General features: G+C 38.1%; 1 protein-coding gene across 1 annotated transcript in view; it reads right to left on the bottom strand.

Moving 5' to 3' along the window:
- The window catches only part of SLIT2 (slit guidance ligand 2), a 344,584-nt gene that overhangs the window by 80,209 nt on the left and 248,278 nt on the right, over positions 1–16,097 (bottom strand). The window contains exons 11-15 of the mRNA XM_023515340.1: positions 12,255–12,326; positions 7,577–7,720; positions 7,308–7,471; positions 6,182–6,205; positions 2,209–2,359 (exon numbers count right to left, since the gene is read on the bottom strand). Coding sequence (XP_023371108.1) covers positions 2,209–2,359; positions 6,182–6,205; positions 7,308–7,471; positions 7,577–7,720; positions 12,255–12,326 — 555 coding nt within the window. The remainder of the gene's footprint in view (positions 1–2,208; positions 2,360–6,181; positions 6,206–7,307; positions 7,472–7,576; positions 7,721–12,254; positions 12,327–16,097) is intronic.

The raw sequence follows: 16,097 nt of genomic DNA, 5'->3' as shown, positions 1-16,097 counted from the left end.
ATTCAGTCATCGCTAGAACGAAATTTCTCAGGTTTTTTGCAATATCACCTTTTTTAGACATTTTTTCCTAATTATTTGCTCCATAATTTTTTTCAAATTTGCAGTTTTATTAATATCTACTTCACAGAACATAAGGATGCAATCCACACACTATGCTATCTAATTTCCCAATACCATCCTCATTATCAGTCACTCCCAAGTGCTCCTTCCCTCCACTCATTTACTCTCTGTCATTCCTGATTTTCCTACTGGAAATTTAATGTAAATGGAATCACATAAAATGTGACGTTTTCTGTCCGGTTTATTTTGCTTCCTATCATGTTTTCTTCAAGCATCCATTTGTCTCAGCACATGATCAGTGCCCCATTATTTTTAATTGCTGAATACTATTCCACTGTATGGGCATACCACATTTTGTTCATCCATTCACCAGGGAGTGGACATTTGCATAAACATCAATGTACAAGATTTTCTGTGAATATACATTTCAATTTTTTGTATATAAATTTAGAAGTAGAACCACTGCATCACATGATAAATCTATGAGGAATAGCCAACCTATGTTCTAAAACACTAACATTTTACATTCCTACTGGTAATGCATGAGGGCTCCAATTTCTTGTACTATATCATTGTCTTTTTTTTAATAGCCATTCCAGTGAATTAGTATCTCATTGTAGTCTGAGTTGATATTTACCCAATAACTAAAGAAATTGTGCATTTTTTCATGTTTTTATTGGCCATTTGTACATCTATCTTCTTTGGAGAAGAGGACGTCCATAATTTGTTCATGTTTTCATAGGGTAATGTACCTTTTTGTCTATCAATTATAAGATTTCTTTATATATTCTGGATATATGTCCTTTATTAGATGTGTGATTTGCAAATATTTTCTTCTCAGTACTGATTTTATATGTACAATTTTTAAAAATTATATATTTCTTAAAACACACACATCAGCTGAAGTCTACATTAGAGGCTAGTTTCTACTATAATTCTATGTTGATGAATAATCCTTTTAAGGGTGCTAGCATGATGGAAGATATCATTTCTATGTAGCATTGTTGGAAAGAAGCATAAATCCTAACATGACTGTAAAAACAGAGTCTAGCGATTTTGTTGCATGGGCTCATTTTTTAACTGTTCATGCATTTTTAAAAATCCTGGAGCTATGAAATAGCTCCACGAACTGACAGGACTCAGAAAGCATCGCTGTAACCACAAGGTAGTAAGTTTCTCTCAATTCTTTGAAAGGCTTTCCTTTATTTTTAATTATCCAAATTGCTTAAAATTCATTAAGTAAGAGGCCTAAGTAGAGGCACAGTGGGAGACAAACTATCACACACAATCCATGCCATAAAGGGGCTATGATCTAGTTGAGACAGACGGCTCCTACACACACAGAGACAACCAATTCTGTGAAGCAGTAAATGACAGATTCCAGATGGTGCTGTGCAGAAACATGGCTAAGATGTTTAGCAAGTGATGAGATTTCACCAGCTTCTTCTTGGAATTCTAGAAGGCAGGCCTGAAAGGTCTTCTTTTCATACATAAAGTCAGTAAAGGCAAACCATAAATGGGCACGGAATCTATATATCATTCAACAAACATATTTTAGCATTTCAGCAAGTGGTATTGCTAGGTCCTATGTTAGGGTTGTAAATATAAATCAGATCATACTTTGGGTTTTCAGTTATTCCTGCCATGCTATCTATTATTTTGGAATAATAATTCCTTCTTTAATACTTGTTAATCACTGAGTCCTTCACCTGTGAGTCAAGAAGTGAGGAAATAGAAAGGACTCAGTGAACAGATGACGTAATAACAGAGATTCAAAACGGTGACTCTCAAAGATTTTATTTGGTTACTGTCAGGTTGAATACATTAAAAATCTATTAAGTGCTTATAAATAAGTTTGAGCCTAAATAATACCAGATAAATAACAAATAAACACTGTGATTATTGGCATGAGGCACTACATGAATTTTGATAGATAAATTAATTTGTGTAATTTTATCTTGGCATAGACAGAGGAACTAGACAGCCTCTCATCTATTCTTGCATAAAGAGGAGTTGTGTCAATTTAATGTCTATTAATGGAAATTAATGTGATTATTGAGAATAAAAATGACAAGACAAAATTGCCTATTGTTTTAATGCTTTTACTTCCTCCTTCCCAACCAGGGTTTTGTAGGGGGATGAACTTACAGCTCTGCAGTGTACTGGGGGATATGATCTGGAATTTTGTTGAGTTTCTGATTGGAGCAATCTACGGTGGTCCCTTCACAGCGGCACTTTTCCGGGCAAGCTAAATCTGCAAAGCAGTCTCCACTTAATTTTGATCGATAATCTTCTGTACCTATTGAGAATTCAAATAAAAAAATAATAAAAAGATACTGAGTCTAAAGGTTAGAATATTGATTAATTTGTAGGAAGAAAAATATATAACTATAGATTCTGTTGCAGGGAGACAACTTGGGGCATTTTGGTCAATGGATGTCAGGAGAGGGTTAAAAGAAAGGCTTGGAATTTTCTGGAAAAAAAAAAGAGTGACCAGATTCACATGACAGGAAAACATTAATAAATTTGAGCTTTTCACAGCTGTACTTTCTGCTGATCCGGTTCTGACCAGTTCTAGCCTATTTCACAGCTAATCATACAATGGGTATTAATTGTTAAAAAGTTTATTTTTTTCCGAGTCAAGAATCGAAAATGTATCCAGTCTTAAACATATTCCTACATCTCGTTGTCAATTGGGGCTTTCAAGGCAAAATGAATGTACACAGGCTTTTAAATTTTCTATGGACTTTGACTATGCTCTCCCTCTCACATAATCTCAGAAATGCCTCAAAAGCCCTCTTTTTTTTTAGTTTGATTTTATAGAAAGAGACAAGTAAATCGTGATTTAAGCCTCAGCAGCTTGCCATGCTGTAGAAAGCTGCGTGACGTTCCATGGTGCTTGACGGAACCATGTTGTACTCAGACCTGGCAACCACATGGTTAGATCAAGCACAACAGAAAATCTCGCTACATTATCACTACACCGACCACTAGGCCAAAGGTAAGACCGAGAGGAGAGATGAAGGGAAGCAGGAGGAAAGCTAAAGACGTTCTGGAAAGGTAACACTGTTTACACGACATGCACTCTTCCCGCAGAATGTTTATGCCCAGAGTGAGAGTATTACTACCGAGGAGGTCCTGGAAACACAAAGAAGGGGCTATACGGAAAGGCGCCTCCGCCGTTCCTCAGAACTGCAGAGTGGAAACAACGGCTTTCGGGAGCAACGTCCAGGAAGAGGATGAGGTGAGCTACAAGGGCAACAGAGAAGCTCAACAGGTCTGTGGTTTCTTCTTGGGGAGAGAAAAAAAAAAAAAGAAAAGGTGCAAAAGACCGAGACCAGGAGAAGGTACATCAGGATTGAATAGGGAAGACATTATGTTTCAGAGCAGACACTTTTACTTACAGCCCAAATGGTGAATTCCTGCAAAAGTAAAGATCACCAAGAAGGAAAGAAAGACAGAGTAATCCCAATTAAGATTAACATACACAGACATAAGACTAAGCTCCCTTCCTTCTCTCTTTTTCACGGTATAATTAGAGAAAGATAGCATGTCGTAATGGGACTCATCATGCTTTGTAAAATTCTGTGATATTTTGAAGCATGATTGTCTTACAAGGAAAGCAAATGGAATAAAAGATGGATAGTACAAATTAAGCTTCTGTTTATTCCTTTAAAAGATGAACTCTCTGCGAGACAGATTTTGAGTTACCTCCATAGTACTGAGGATGCCGTATAGAATAGTATTAGGCAGGTACACACATAAAAGTGAGTGCAAAACAAATCACTGAGCTCCTCAGCAACTATCATTAGGATGTTGGATCCATCCTTCACTTGTGCTGTACACTTATTAATGACCTTTCCAACTCAGAATGTCACTGTAGTAAAAATGGAATGCAAAGGTCAGCATTGCATAAGAAGTTTGCAATGCTGAATCTGATAATTTCAATATGTTTGGCAGTTAGTGTCATGGTATTTATTGAGAATTCACTGTATTTTGATTTAAGGTTTACACCATCTTGAAATATTGAAATGAAGGTGTGCAAAGTCTAAGGGACAGACACACTGCATGTTTCAAATCATCTCCATTCAATGCAAGGACAATAACATTTATTTTATTGTGGTTCTTTAGGTAGGCTCAAATTTTAATTAAAATTTTGGGAAAAAGGAGTGGGAGGATCACAGAATCTTTCTGAGTCCTGGTTTTTACAATTATTAAGTAATGTGAATTAAATTATCTGAAAGTCAGAGTTAAGACATGACATCTGACATTAAAAAAAAAAAAAACTTCCCAAGACCTATTTTGGTTGCTGTTGGTTAAGAAGCAAAAAGTGTGTCAGAATTTATGAAAACAACTTGGCTTTGACCTGCTAGAGTGACTGGTGCCTGTAATGCCAGTACTTTGGGAGGAGGAAGGGAGGATTGCTTGAGCCCAGGAGTTTAACACTAGCTGGGCAATATTGATATCCTATCTCTACAAAAAAATAAATGAATTAATTAGCCTGACACAGTGGTGCACGCCTGTAGGACCAGCACTTGAAAGACTGAGGCAGGTGGACTACTGGAGCCCATGCACTGGAGGCTACTGTGAGCAATGAGGATGCCACTGCATTTCAGCCTGGAGAAAGAAGAAAAAGCCTAACTCAAAAGACAAAAACAAGTATAAAATATTCCCTTTACTTTTGTTGTTTACTTGGTGAATTAGAAATATTAATTTCTAAATTATTTAAGTATTTTTAAATGAAACAGTTTGAATAATTTGGTAACAACTACATTAATTACTGTAAGTATGTGACTTCAATTACATGCGAATGTCAATGAAATTAATGTTTTTTATTCTGTATGTGGTCTGTTGCTTAGAATATGTCTTTTTCTGGTTAAGCAACAGATATCAGATGACCTTCTATTGAATTAGGTAAAAAATAATTAATTTTAAATATTTCGAAGGAAGGCCAATGAACTTTTTTCAACATGTCACTTAATAGGCTGCCAGTATAATGTATAAGATATTGTTGATCATTCAAGCTCAAAGTAAGTAACATGACTAAGTCTGTTAAGTGTATAAAATTATTCAAATTTTAAATCAACGATGGCAAGCAACAGTATCTCCTTAAAACAGAGACTAAACACAGGCTTTGGGAAAGTCCACATGGCTTTGCATCCCAACCCTGTAGAAATATCTTTTTATCTATAGCTCTTAAAATGCATTATACACAGGAGATGGTGAATTTGGCCAAACAATACTTAACATATATTTCTTTATAATGATATAAAACAAACAAGTCAAAGAGGCATTTTACACAATTGGCAGGCAAGGAAAAAAGAAGTAAAGAAACATTTTAAAGAGCTAGCTCTACCATGGTCCGTCTTCAGAGTGTTGTGACTGAAGTGGCAAAACATTGCAATGACTTTTTCTTAGAAACATTTTATCCATATGTCTATATTATTCAAGGCATTTAGTCCCCAAGAACTTCTGATGGATGCTTCCACATCTGCCATCAATATTCTTTTTGTGGAGTTATGCTGTAATTCTGGATATGTAAGAATGTGAAGTCACAAATTAGACGCGACTGCATAGAAATCAGCAGACAATGCTGTTTTCATAGGAGAAGTAAAGCAAAAAGTAAAGCATCCCTTTTTGGTAGAAAAAACTATGAAAACGTAAATCTCATGATCGAAAAATGCAATTCTGTGTGTTGGTAACTGATTTCATGGAGAACTAGCTCTTTGACAACGGAGAAGGCTCTGTCTTTAAAACTAGCTCCACAGGCTATATTTTAAAAACAGGTTCAAAGATCAGATATACAATGTACGGAGAGAAGATGATTTCAGCAGAAAGCCATAGGTTCAAACATTTTAGCTACTGTGAGAAATTTGAGATAATGTGCCAAAGTAAAAGAGGGGAAAAAGGTGGAGTTTAATAATATGTGTTTAACATCAGAAGCTGCATGCAAAGGTCAGGTGTTCAGGAAACAGCTACAAGTGATCTATGCAGAAGGTCAGTCTAGCTACAGAGTATCCATTGTACTTTCAAAAGCATGCATATCAGAGTTTTAGGAGCTATATTCTATGAGGTGAGGAAAGGGTGTCTGCGGTTAGTCCTACCACCGAGCAAAACCTACCTGGAATGAAATACTGTTCTTTAGCTAAATAAAAAAAGAGACAAAAAATAGAAGATGCGCCTGAATGTCAGCAAGCAGAGACACGAGTTATTTTAGATTAAGAATGGACTAAAGTTACTACTGGCAATTAAGTGAAAAATGTATATTCACAGCTGTGGCTGAAGCGCCGTAAGGTACAGTGAGTAGTAAATGCATCTGTTTAAGGATAACAACCAGCTTGGCTTTGAGATTAGCTTTTTAGTATGAATTAACTGCCGAATGTGAAACACCCCTGGGATAGTTAGGTAGCATACTACTTAAAACATATAGAATTTATTCTATCATAAGTAAACGGAAAAGATTAGATCAAAGCAAATAGTAAATTTCAATGAAGTCTGTTTTCTATTTAATAGAAATACAATGCATTTATATTTAGTGCTTTATAAATAAATATAATGTTCCCAAAATGTTAAAAGATGGCCTTTGAGGGGAACCAGAACTGTTAACCTCACAATTCTATGCAAGAGGTTTCTACGCGATTCTAAAATAAGAGGCTGGGAGTGAGGAAATGCATTCGGATTAGAGAAGCCAGGATCAGGAGTTTCCCCACCGCCCCTCCGCTCCTGAGCCAGAGTATGAACCATGTAACCAAGCCTCAGCTCACTTTCTGAAGAAATAAAAATACAATTACTTTAAGTTGGTCAATAGTAAGATGCATGAGACTTAGCATACTTTAAAAGCATTCTCAGTTAGCTCCAAGGCCCCTGTTAAGTTTGAACCCTGGGAATCAACCTTGTCATCTTTTTTTTTTTTTGCAGTTTTTGGCCAGGGCCAGGTTTGAACCCGCCACCTCTAGTATATGGGGGCTAGCATCCTACTCCTTTGAGCCACAGGCACTGGCCAACCTTGTCATCTTTTTAACTTGGTTGCTAATCTACTTCCTCTGCTGTGTGTGGTGTGAAAAATGTTACATGTAGAGCTACTGTTACGAACTGTACCTACAGTTTTTTTATTTTTTTCTTCACAAGTAGTAGAAAAATAGGATTCTGTGCTACTTAGTAATCAGCCCAAGACCAGCTGCTTTTGTTACGTTTCGAGTAGCCATTGGTTTTAGTCACAGGGGACATGTCACGGGAAGTTAAATTACCTGAACAACGGAATTTCTTGCTTTTGATCTGTCCGATTCTTTTGTTCGCCAGCCGGCGGGGGCTGGTGCAGCGGGCACCACTGGTCTCGATGGGGTTGGTGTGCAGATAGTCCGCCAGCCACTTGAGATGGCAGTCACAGATAAAAGGGTTCTGGGCTAAATGCCTTTCAGAAACACACACAGAACAGTTTCATATATGACTGGCAGTGTTCTCGCATTCAGAGTGAAAACAATGGTCGTCAAATTGTATGCAAATTGTATGTACATACATAGTCTGAATAGCCCGAAGAGGCGAAAAGGTCCCCTTGGCGATGGTCTGAAGCTTGTTGTCATATAAGGAGAGAAGGTTCAGGTTGTGCAGATCCTGAAAAGCGTCCACCCGAAGGCAGTTTATCTTGTTGGCATTCAATAATCTGTTTGATCAAATAGTTGTAGAATTAACGTGCAGGATCTCATGAACTCACCTGTAAGATTTTGTCCTTCTTCACAAAACCCAATTAAGAAATACATGCCTTTTAACCTCAGTGCTAACATTTTAACTTTCATTATTTCTGTATCACAGTCTGAAGATCTGGGGTTTTGCTCAATAAAGCAAGACTCATGTTGTCAAATGAACCTCAATCTGGTGATACTTATTCATGTATCCAACAGAGGACAGAGATGGGTGAGATGTAGCCTCTGTTAGCAAGGACATTGTACCAAGGCCATCAAACATTGTTAGTCTTTCCAACTGCCCTGTGGGATAAAAAGTTATCTGTCCTCAGAACAGCAGCCAGCACGATCCTTCTAAGCACGGATCAGATCACGCCACTTGTCTCCCAGAACAGCACACCAGCTGCCAAGTGGATCTGGGCAAAAGCCTAACTCTTTCACACTAGGACTGCGGCCCACCCGTCTGAACGCTGCCACCTCCTAGTTCTCTCCTTTGACTGCCAGCGCCACCCCCTGGCCTCCTGGCTCTTCTCCAAACACAGCAGACTCTGCCCTTTCCTCTCTTTAAGGTTCTTCTCCGAGACACCTGCCCAGTAATTCTGCTTCTCTGAGTCTGCCCGTCTTCCCTTCTCAGCCCAGGCTCCCGGACATGCACTCTGATGTGTGTAACCCGACTCTGCTCACTTCCTGAACCCCAGCACTCTCAATTTCCTTTGCATGGACCTATTTTTTCCATTTCCTAAAGATGTATTTCTTTGTGTCATACAGAACTTCCTTACTTTGGTATTCCTAACTGTCACTGGTATGTGTTGCCCATACGGTATTATCATCCCTGGGTCAGGGATCTTTGTCTATTTTGTTGCCCTTGACTTCCCAGGTGCCCAGCACACAGGAGAGGCTCCATAAATATTCATGGCTGAATGAGGACTTCACAAACCTCTGGGAGAGTGACATGGTGCATGACCGCAGTCAAAGTTTCTGTCCTGTATTATAAACGCCTATTTAACATTTTAACACGCTATCCCACAGTCTCATTTATTCCCCACAAACTCTATCCATGTTCTGTAAATCTGTGGCCTGTGGACCAGACTCCGGCAATGTCGTCCTAGTAGGTCTGAGCTCACCTTTGGGGATCGACTCACTCCGGTGTCCACTTGGCTCAACCTTCTCCATAGCAGGACTTCTGCCCAAAGGAAGTCCTTGTCCCTCTGGGTTCTGAGGATGCTACTTGGTGTTAGGCTGACTTGTCACTGTTTTGCTTGGGTCTACTTGTTTACTCTGTGACAGTTCTGCCCTCTTCCACGGGACATTTTTGCTTGTATGTAGGTTTTTAATGGGGCATGTAACAAATTCATTGCATTTTTTTTAACATTTAAAAATATTAAGAAAGTAAAATGCTTTAGGTTACATGGACTGAGCCCCTTTGTAATGCATAAGTCCTGGATAAAGGTGTGTCCATCGCCCAAATAGTGTCCATAGAACCTTTAGGTAATTCTTTGCCCTTCCCTTCCTCCCCACTGATTGATTTCCACTTTTAATATTCTTTCTCTTCCTCATCATCTATGTCAAAGTTCTGATATATTGAATTTAGACAAATATTTAGTGTTCAAAGAATATATGCCACATGGTCTGGGCATTCCTCATTATATAATGTACTAAAAGGATGTTTTCCCTTATGACAATAAAATGATCTTTATCTTTAATTAACGAAAGGCACTCCCCTTTCACTATTTGCTCTTCAGGTGCCCCATACACATGGAAGGCCATGACTTCCTCCCAGGGCCCCTCTTCGCCTTTCTCTTTGATTCTCACCAGGAGTCAAAGTTCTATTCTGCTGCCCGATCTACCTGGCACTTTCTCAAAAGCCTGTGGGGGATGATTAGGGGTAGGGACTGACTAACCCCACACCTAGACACTCCAGGCCCCACACAAGTGATGCTGAGCGTGCTCCTCAGTCCGTGAGGCACCTGAGGAGGGGAGGTAGAAAGCAGATACCAGACTGAGGCGAGAGTCGGGGGAAGCAGAAGAAACCCAAACAAGATGTTGTCTTGCACCAGCCTGCATCTAGGCAGTCTCACCTCACTTTGAAATCTGTGTGGCCTGCCGGGCCTGGTGGCTCACACCTGTAATCTCAGCACTCTGGGAGACCAGGGTGGATGGATCCCTTGCACTCAGGAGTTTCAGACCAGCCTGAACAAGGGTGAGACCCCTATCTCTACTAAAAACAGAAAAACCAGCTGGGCATGAGGCAGGCTACTATAGTCCCAGCTACTCAAGAGGCTGAGGCAAGAGGATCACTTGAACCCAAGAGTTTGAGGTTGCAGTGAACTTCGATGCCATGGCACTGGCACTCTACCAAGAGTAAAGACAGATGAAAGCTATGAGGCCTAAGGAATGGAAACCATTGAACGCCAGGTGGCCTTTGAAGTGTTGGTGGTAGATAGCACAAAGATCATGAGAGTGACTGTAAGTCTGTGGCATGGAGGGTGATTCCAGCCAAATACAGGGAAGTTCAGAGAGGTGAGTGACCAGTAGGCGACTCCTGCCTACAGCATCAAGCTCTATCTAATTTGTGTATAGACATCTATAACCTGACGAGAACCATTTTACTAAACCAAAACCTAAATCTGATAATTTTACTACAAAGACTAAAACAAACCCTGAAACCCAAATAAAGTCATTAATTCACAAAATCCGTTTATTTCATGACTGACTAGTCTATTATAAATTCATTGCATTATGGAGCATTAAGGAAACAGAGAGAGCAGGACACGATGGTTCAGGTCTATAATCCCAGCAATCTGGGCAGCCAAGGTAGGAGAACTGCTTGAAGTCAGGGGTTGGAGACAAGCTTAGGGAATATAGTCAGACCACATCTCTACAAAAAAAATTAAATTATCCAGGCACGGTGGTGCATGCCTGTAGTACCAGCTACTTGGGAGGCTGAGGCAGGAGGATTGCTTAAGCCCAGGAGTTGGATACTGCAGTGAATTATGATTATATTATTGAATTCCAGCCTGGGTAACAGACCAAAAACCTGTCTCATTCAAAATAGAAAAAATAAAATAAAATAAAAGAAAGGAAAAGGGAAAGGAAAGAGAGAAAGGTGAAGGGGAAGAAGAAGGGAAGGGAAGGACAGAGAGAGAACAGAGAGAGAATGAGAGGGGTGACAGGAAAAAGAGCACTCCCATAGTAAGGTTGTACATTGTTTTGTTAACGTTTTGCTTCACTGGTGTGTGTGTGTGAACAGGGTGTGATGTAAAACAGATTTCTGCACAATGGTGAAAAAGTTTAGGACATGGATAACAAAACATAATTAGAAACATAAATGTATTAAGTAATGAATAAACTCTGTATTTAGGAAGATTATGAGATTAGGAATGTATGTTTACCAAATAAAAAGCAACAAATTCATATGCCCCAAGGAGAAAAATAACATTTTAAACTGAAGGATTTTAAGGAAGACAGATAGTGAGCTAATTTGGGAAAGGAAATTACATCACACTTATCTTTATATCCAAAATATCTACTGTAGTCTCTGCTCCAAATGAGATATTCTATTAATGTTCAATGAATTAAACAGAACTGGAATTATACAACATCAGCAGTCTTAGGATTGGCATGATTGACAGATGCAGGAAAACGCCTGGGGGCAAGTCTGCTTCCTGCAAATATGATGAGTAGCTACTTCCCTCAAGACAAATCAGTAGTGATGATCCTCCAAGCAGAGCAGTCTTGGATTTAGAGATAATTCTCTTGCTAGCGAGAGTCTAAGGATGACTTCTGTGTTCTAGGTCCCTGCCATCTCTGTGTTTGGGGACGTTATTCCAATACGACAGCTCTTGCACGTTATCTGGACCAAGTTTGATAAGCTTATCACTGTAACTTCCTCAGTTCCTACTACTGCTCACATCAAAACAGAGATGTTTCACAAGGGCAGGGCTCGGGTAAGATTTATAAATGATAGAGCAGACAGAATGCATTTGTTCACAACAGGGTAGACGAGAAAAGCTCCGGGCAGTTCCAAAAAGTGGTGTCCTCGAGGAATGGGCCATCAATATGAGCTTTACTAAACTAATCTTTTCTATTTCATTAAAGTATATTCAAATTTTAAAAAAAAATTGTATTAAATCATAGCTATACACATTAATGCATTTACGGGGTACAATGTGCTGGTTTTATATACAATTCAGAATGCTTACATCAAACTAGTTAACATAGCCTTCATCTCACTTTCTGAATTACTGTGTTAGGACATTTATACTCTACACTTAATAGATTTGACATGTACCCTTGCAATATGCACCATGGGTGAGGTCCCAACGATTACCTCCCTCCACTCATCTCCCCTCTTCCTCTTGGCTGTAGTTGTGTTATACCTTTCATATGGAAGTGTGGGTGATTATATACTGGTTTCATAGTAGAAATGAGTTTTAAGCCTCCTTGAAAACATGAGATGTTAATCTGACTAATACATTAGTAGGTTTAACCGAAGTCAAAAAAGCCAATACTTACAGGAGCTGTAAGGAAAACAGTCCTTCAAATAAACTTTTGGGGAGTTCTGTGATTTTATTTCCATACAGGACCCTGGGGAAAAAAATGTTTTAAAAGAAAACATCAGACACCAAACTTGCATAAGAAATTTATCTAATCTATATATGTATTCAGACAGAGGAGACAGTAGCACTCAATATATTATAACAGCTACAGTTTGATAAATAAACTTCATTTGCAAATGTCTTTTGCCTGCTTGTGAATCAGAGGTATGTTCAGTGGAGAAAATTTGGAAAATATGGAAAAATAAGGATGATGACTAGGCAGTATGATAATTCATAATTTCATTGTCTTTTCATAGAAATGTTCCCTTTGAAGTTGTCTACACACATACACACAAGCGCACACACACCTACACAATTTATATGTAATGCAAGCACACTGTGTATAAAAAGAAAAGAACACTAATGACAGAATCCTTAAGAAAAAGGTGAGTTTGGGGCTCATAATACTGGTAAATGGTGGAAGGAAATGATATAAAATGCAGCTTCTCTTTTAAACATATAAAGTATACATGCTTGGGAAATGTATGGTCTGTGAAGAAGTGATTGGGAGTATGAATTTAAGATAATTTTTGAAATTTATATTCCCTCAAAATAACATAAACTGGGATGAACCACCATGTTCAGATACTAAAAGTCACCTCTGAAGAGCAGGACAGTGACTTATCACCTCAGGACCCTGCAGCAGGGCCCGGGTTTCAGATGAGGGTTTGTACAGTGAGGCTCCAAGATTGGATTGATGAGTGGAATTATGATAAATTAGCAGAAAAACAAATTTGGAAACGTAAGTAACAAAAAAGATGAAGTGACATGATTTCAAGAGCAAATGAATGGAAATCATTTACTAAGAATAGGTTTACTGTAATGACCATCTGTTTTTATTGCCAAAATGCAGGAAAAGAACTAAGTGCATTAAAAGATAAAAATTATATTTTGAGGGGACATTTTGGCAACATGTACAAGAAGTCATAAAGATGCTCACAAAAATTTTCATTCACTAGTTTTACTGTTAGAATTTCAATTCTGTAGAATTGACCTAATAGACATGAGCACAATATTTTACATACAAAATGTTCATCACGGCATAATGTGTAATGGTGAAAAATTAAACACAAATAAGGTTTTCAAATCACCAAGTACGTTAGTTAAACACATATTTCACATCATCAACATCAAGTTTGAAAGAATCTCTGGTGACATGAAAGTGTTTATGATATAACATTAATTAAAAAAGAAATACAAAGTAGTATATTTCAGTATTACATTAATGTTTTGAGAAAATCCACCCCTATATACAAAAAGTAGAAAATATTTACATCAGGTGACATGGCACCCAGAGCTAACTTGAATTTGCAACTATATATTTTTATGTGTTTTTAGATTGATAAGCATGCATTACTTTGAAGAATCATAAAAATATTCTTTAAAAAAACAAACTGATACCGTGATTACCATGATATACACACAGAAAAGAAAAATCTGAAATGAGAGTCTAAATAATTAATATGTTTGGTCCTACTGCAAGATTTCTATCTGAAAAAGAAGAGACTAAGGGCACAATGAAGATAAATACCAGTCAAAGAAAAACGTTTGCCCTTCTAAGACATCAGGGAAAGGTGGGGTAGATCACAAAACAGGAGGATTGCAAGGGGATCAATCCAGCCGGGTGCGATGTGGTATACAGAGCCATTCCATTTCTCTCTTTAGAGTCTACTGATGTAGCCATAACATATAACATAAAATTTCATCTCTACAGACCATAGTTTATTTAGAAAGGCAAATCAATTACAAAAGAAATGATTTAAAAAAAAAATCAAAGAAGAAAAGAGAGAATTACATATTGTCAGAGGCAAGGTAGAAAAGGAATTAAGGAGAAAGCATGAATAAATCTATTGTGAGCTTAAGAACAAGAGAAGAGGAGGCATTGAGATATATAACTGAGCAGATTGAGACGGCAATTCAGGAAATTCAATTCAATATCACTAGCCAGTTCACTGGACCGTGGATATTTAGCACTTACTATGGGTCAGCAACTTTGCTAAGTTCTTGGTGGCCAATTAAATTGAACGCAACTGTTATTCTTCAAATGGCCACCATGTGTCCACATATCAGGTGCAGATATAACTGAGTGAATTAAAAGGCAATCCAAGAGAGTCATTTGGAATACTCAGAGAGTCTCATGTTTTGATTCAATTAACAATTTAGAAGGAACAAAGAGGCTTGTAAATGGTGGGGGTTCCACTCAAGAATAGAAGGATAAACAATTTGGTAGGAAACTTTTTTGAAAGTTGGCTTCAAAGGTTGAGTCAAATGGCATGAAAGACAGACTACCCAGGATGTGCATCTATTTATATATCAAACTATTTTTGTCCAGCAAATCATTCCATTTTAAGATGATGTTAAAAAATAATACATGCTTATTGTTAGTGAGACAAGACGGGTAAATGGTGAATAGAAAGAGAAAATCACCATAGAATAGAGAAAATCAGGTGTTAGTGGCATATGTGGCATCCACGATATCATCGTAAAGCAATACTGAATGTAATGGAAATTAAACGGGAACGAAATCTATTAATGAGGGAAAGGCATATTATTACATACAGATAGAAAGCGTAAAAGGCCAGTGAAAACTTATGCGGTATTTTTTAAAAGAAAAAGAAAAAGAAAAAGAAACGTGGGCAGTGCCTGTGGCTCAAAGGAGTAGGGCGCGGGCCCCATATATTGGAGGTGGCAGCTTCAAACCCAGCCCCAGTCAAAAAAAAAAAAAAAAAAGAAAAGTTAAAAGAAATGAAAGATAGAAATGAATTTGGCTCAAAAGAAAATAAATAAATGAGGGATTTGGATAATATCATTCAAATGCCAAGAAGAAGAAACTGAGTACCTTCCCTATAGACTTCTACATGACTCACAGTCAGCACATCATACACAGTATAGAATCGTGCTGAGAGAGAAGTTTTTATAGCCCTTTGAAACAACAGGGAAATCACAAGGCAGCTCTTACACCTGCTACATGTGTTGTCAGTCCTTTTACTATTTGTTATTATTTTATATCACTTATTACATGATAACTTACACTACGATCAATTGTAACTATGTATGTGTTAATAAACATAATGCAATTTGTTGAGCTAAGGGATGAATTATAATAAGTTCTGCTTACTTTTGTTAATTTCTTTTTATCTTTTCTTTTAACTCAACCTCAAAACAGTCAATTAACATTATTAAGGCAAGAGCCTGATAGTAAAATGGCAAGCAAGCCATATAAATGAGAGTTCTCCGGGGACTGTTCTCCTTCCTCACATTGAATGGTTATCTTTGAGGCACAAAGACGTAAAGGACCAGAAATCAGTTTTCTGATTTGACTTCTGTTCTGTCCTTCAGTAAGGCTGGAAGGTTGTCAATGTCATCTCTGGGCGGAATTGCTGTCCAGGACGGTGTTAAGAGTACTTTATGAACAAAATAATTGGGTGATTTAACTGAGTTTTATATTAAAATTTATTCTTTTAGAACTGACATTCTAGCCTGGGAGCCATACCTGACTACACTCTACATTTTCTGTCCAAAGTTCTTCCTCGAAGTTTGGTCTTCCTATAGCCCAAACTTGCCAAAACAACAAAGCTGAACCCAAGCACACACTGCAGGGGAAGTGACAGTTTTCCATTTTCTTTCTTTAAATTTTTGAGCAGACCAACATAGTGGCCTGCTCACCCATGTGTCCACATGAGCACCACTGTCCAGCTGTCCCCTGGCTGAGCGTGACAGCACACTGTCCCCCATAGGCAGGGGCTTATCAGGGTCTTGC

The sequence above is a fragment of the Otolemur garnettii genome, unplaced genomic scaffold (genome assembly GCF_000181295.1).
Source record: "Otolemur garnettii isolate 467f Iridium unplaced genomic scaffold, OtoGar3 scaffold00069, whole genome shotgun sequence".
In the NCBI taxonomy this organism is placed as follows: domain Eukaryota; kingdom Metazoa; phylum Chordata; class Mammalia; order Primates; family Galagidae; genus Otolemur; species Otolemur garnettii.
Note: the sequence above shows the minus strand (reverse complement) of the source record. Positions and strands in the feature narration are given on the sequence as shown.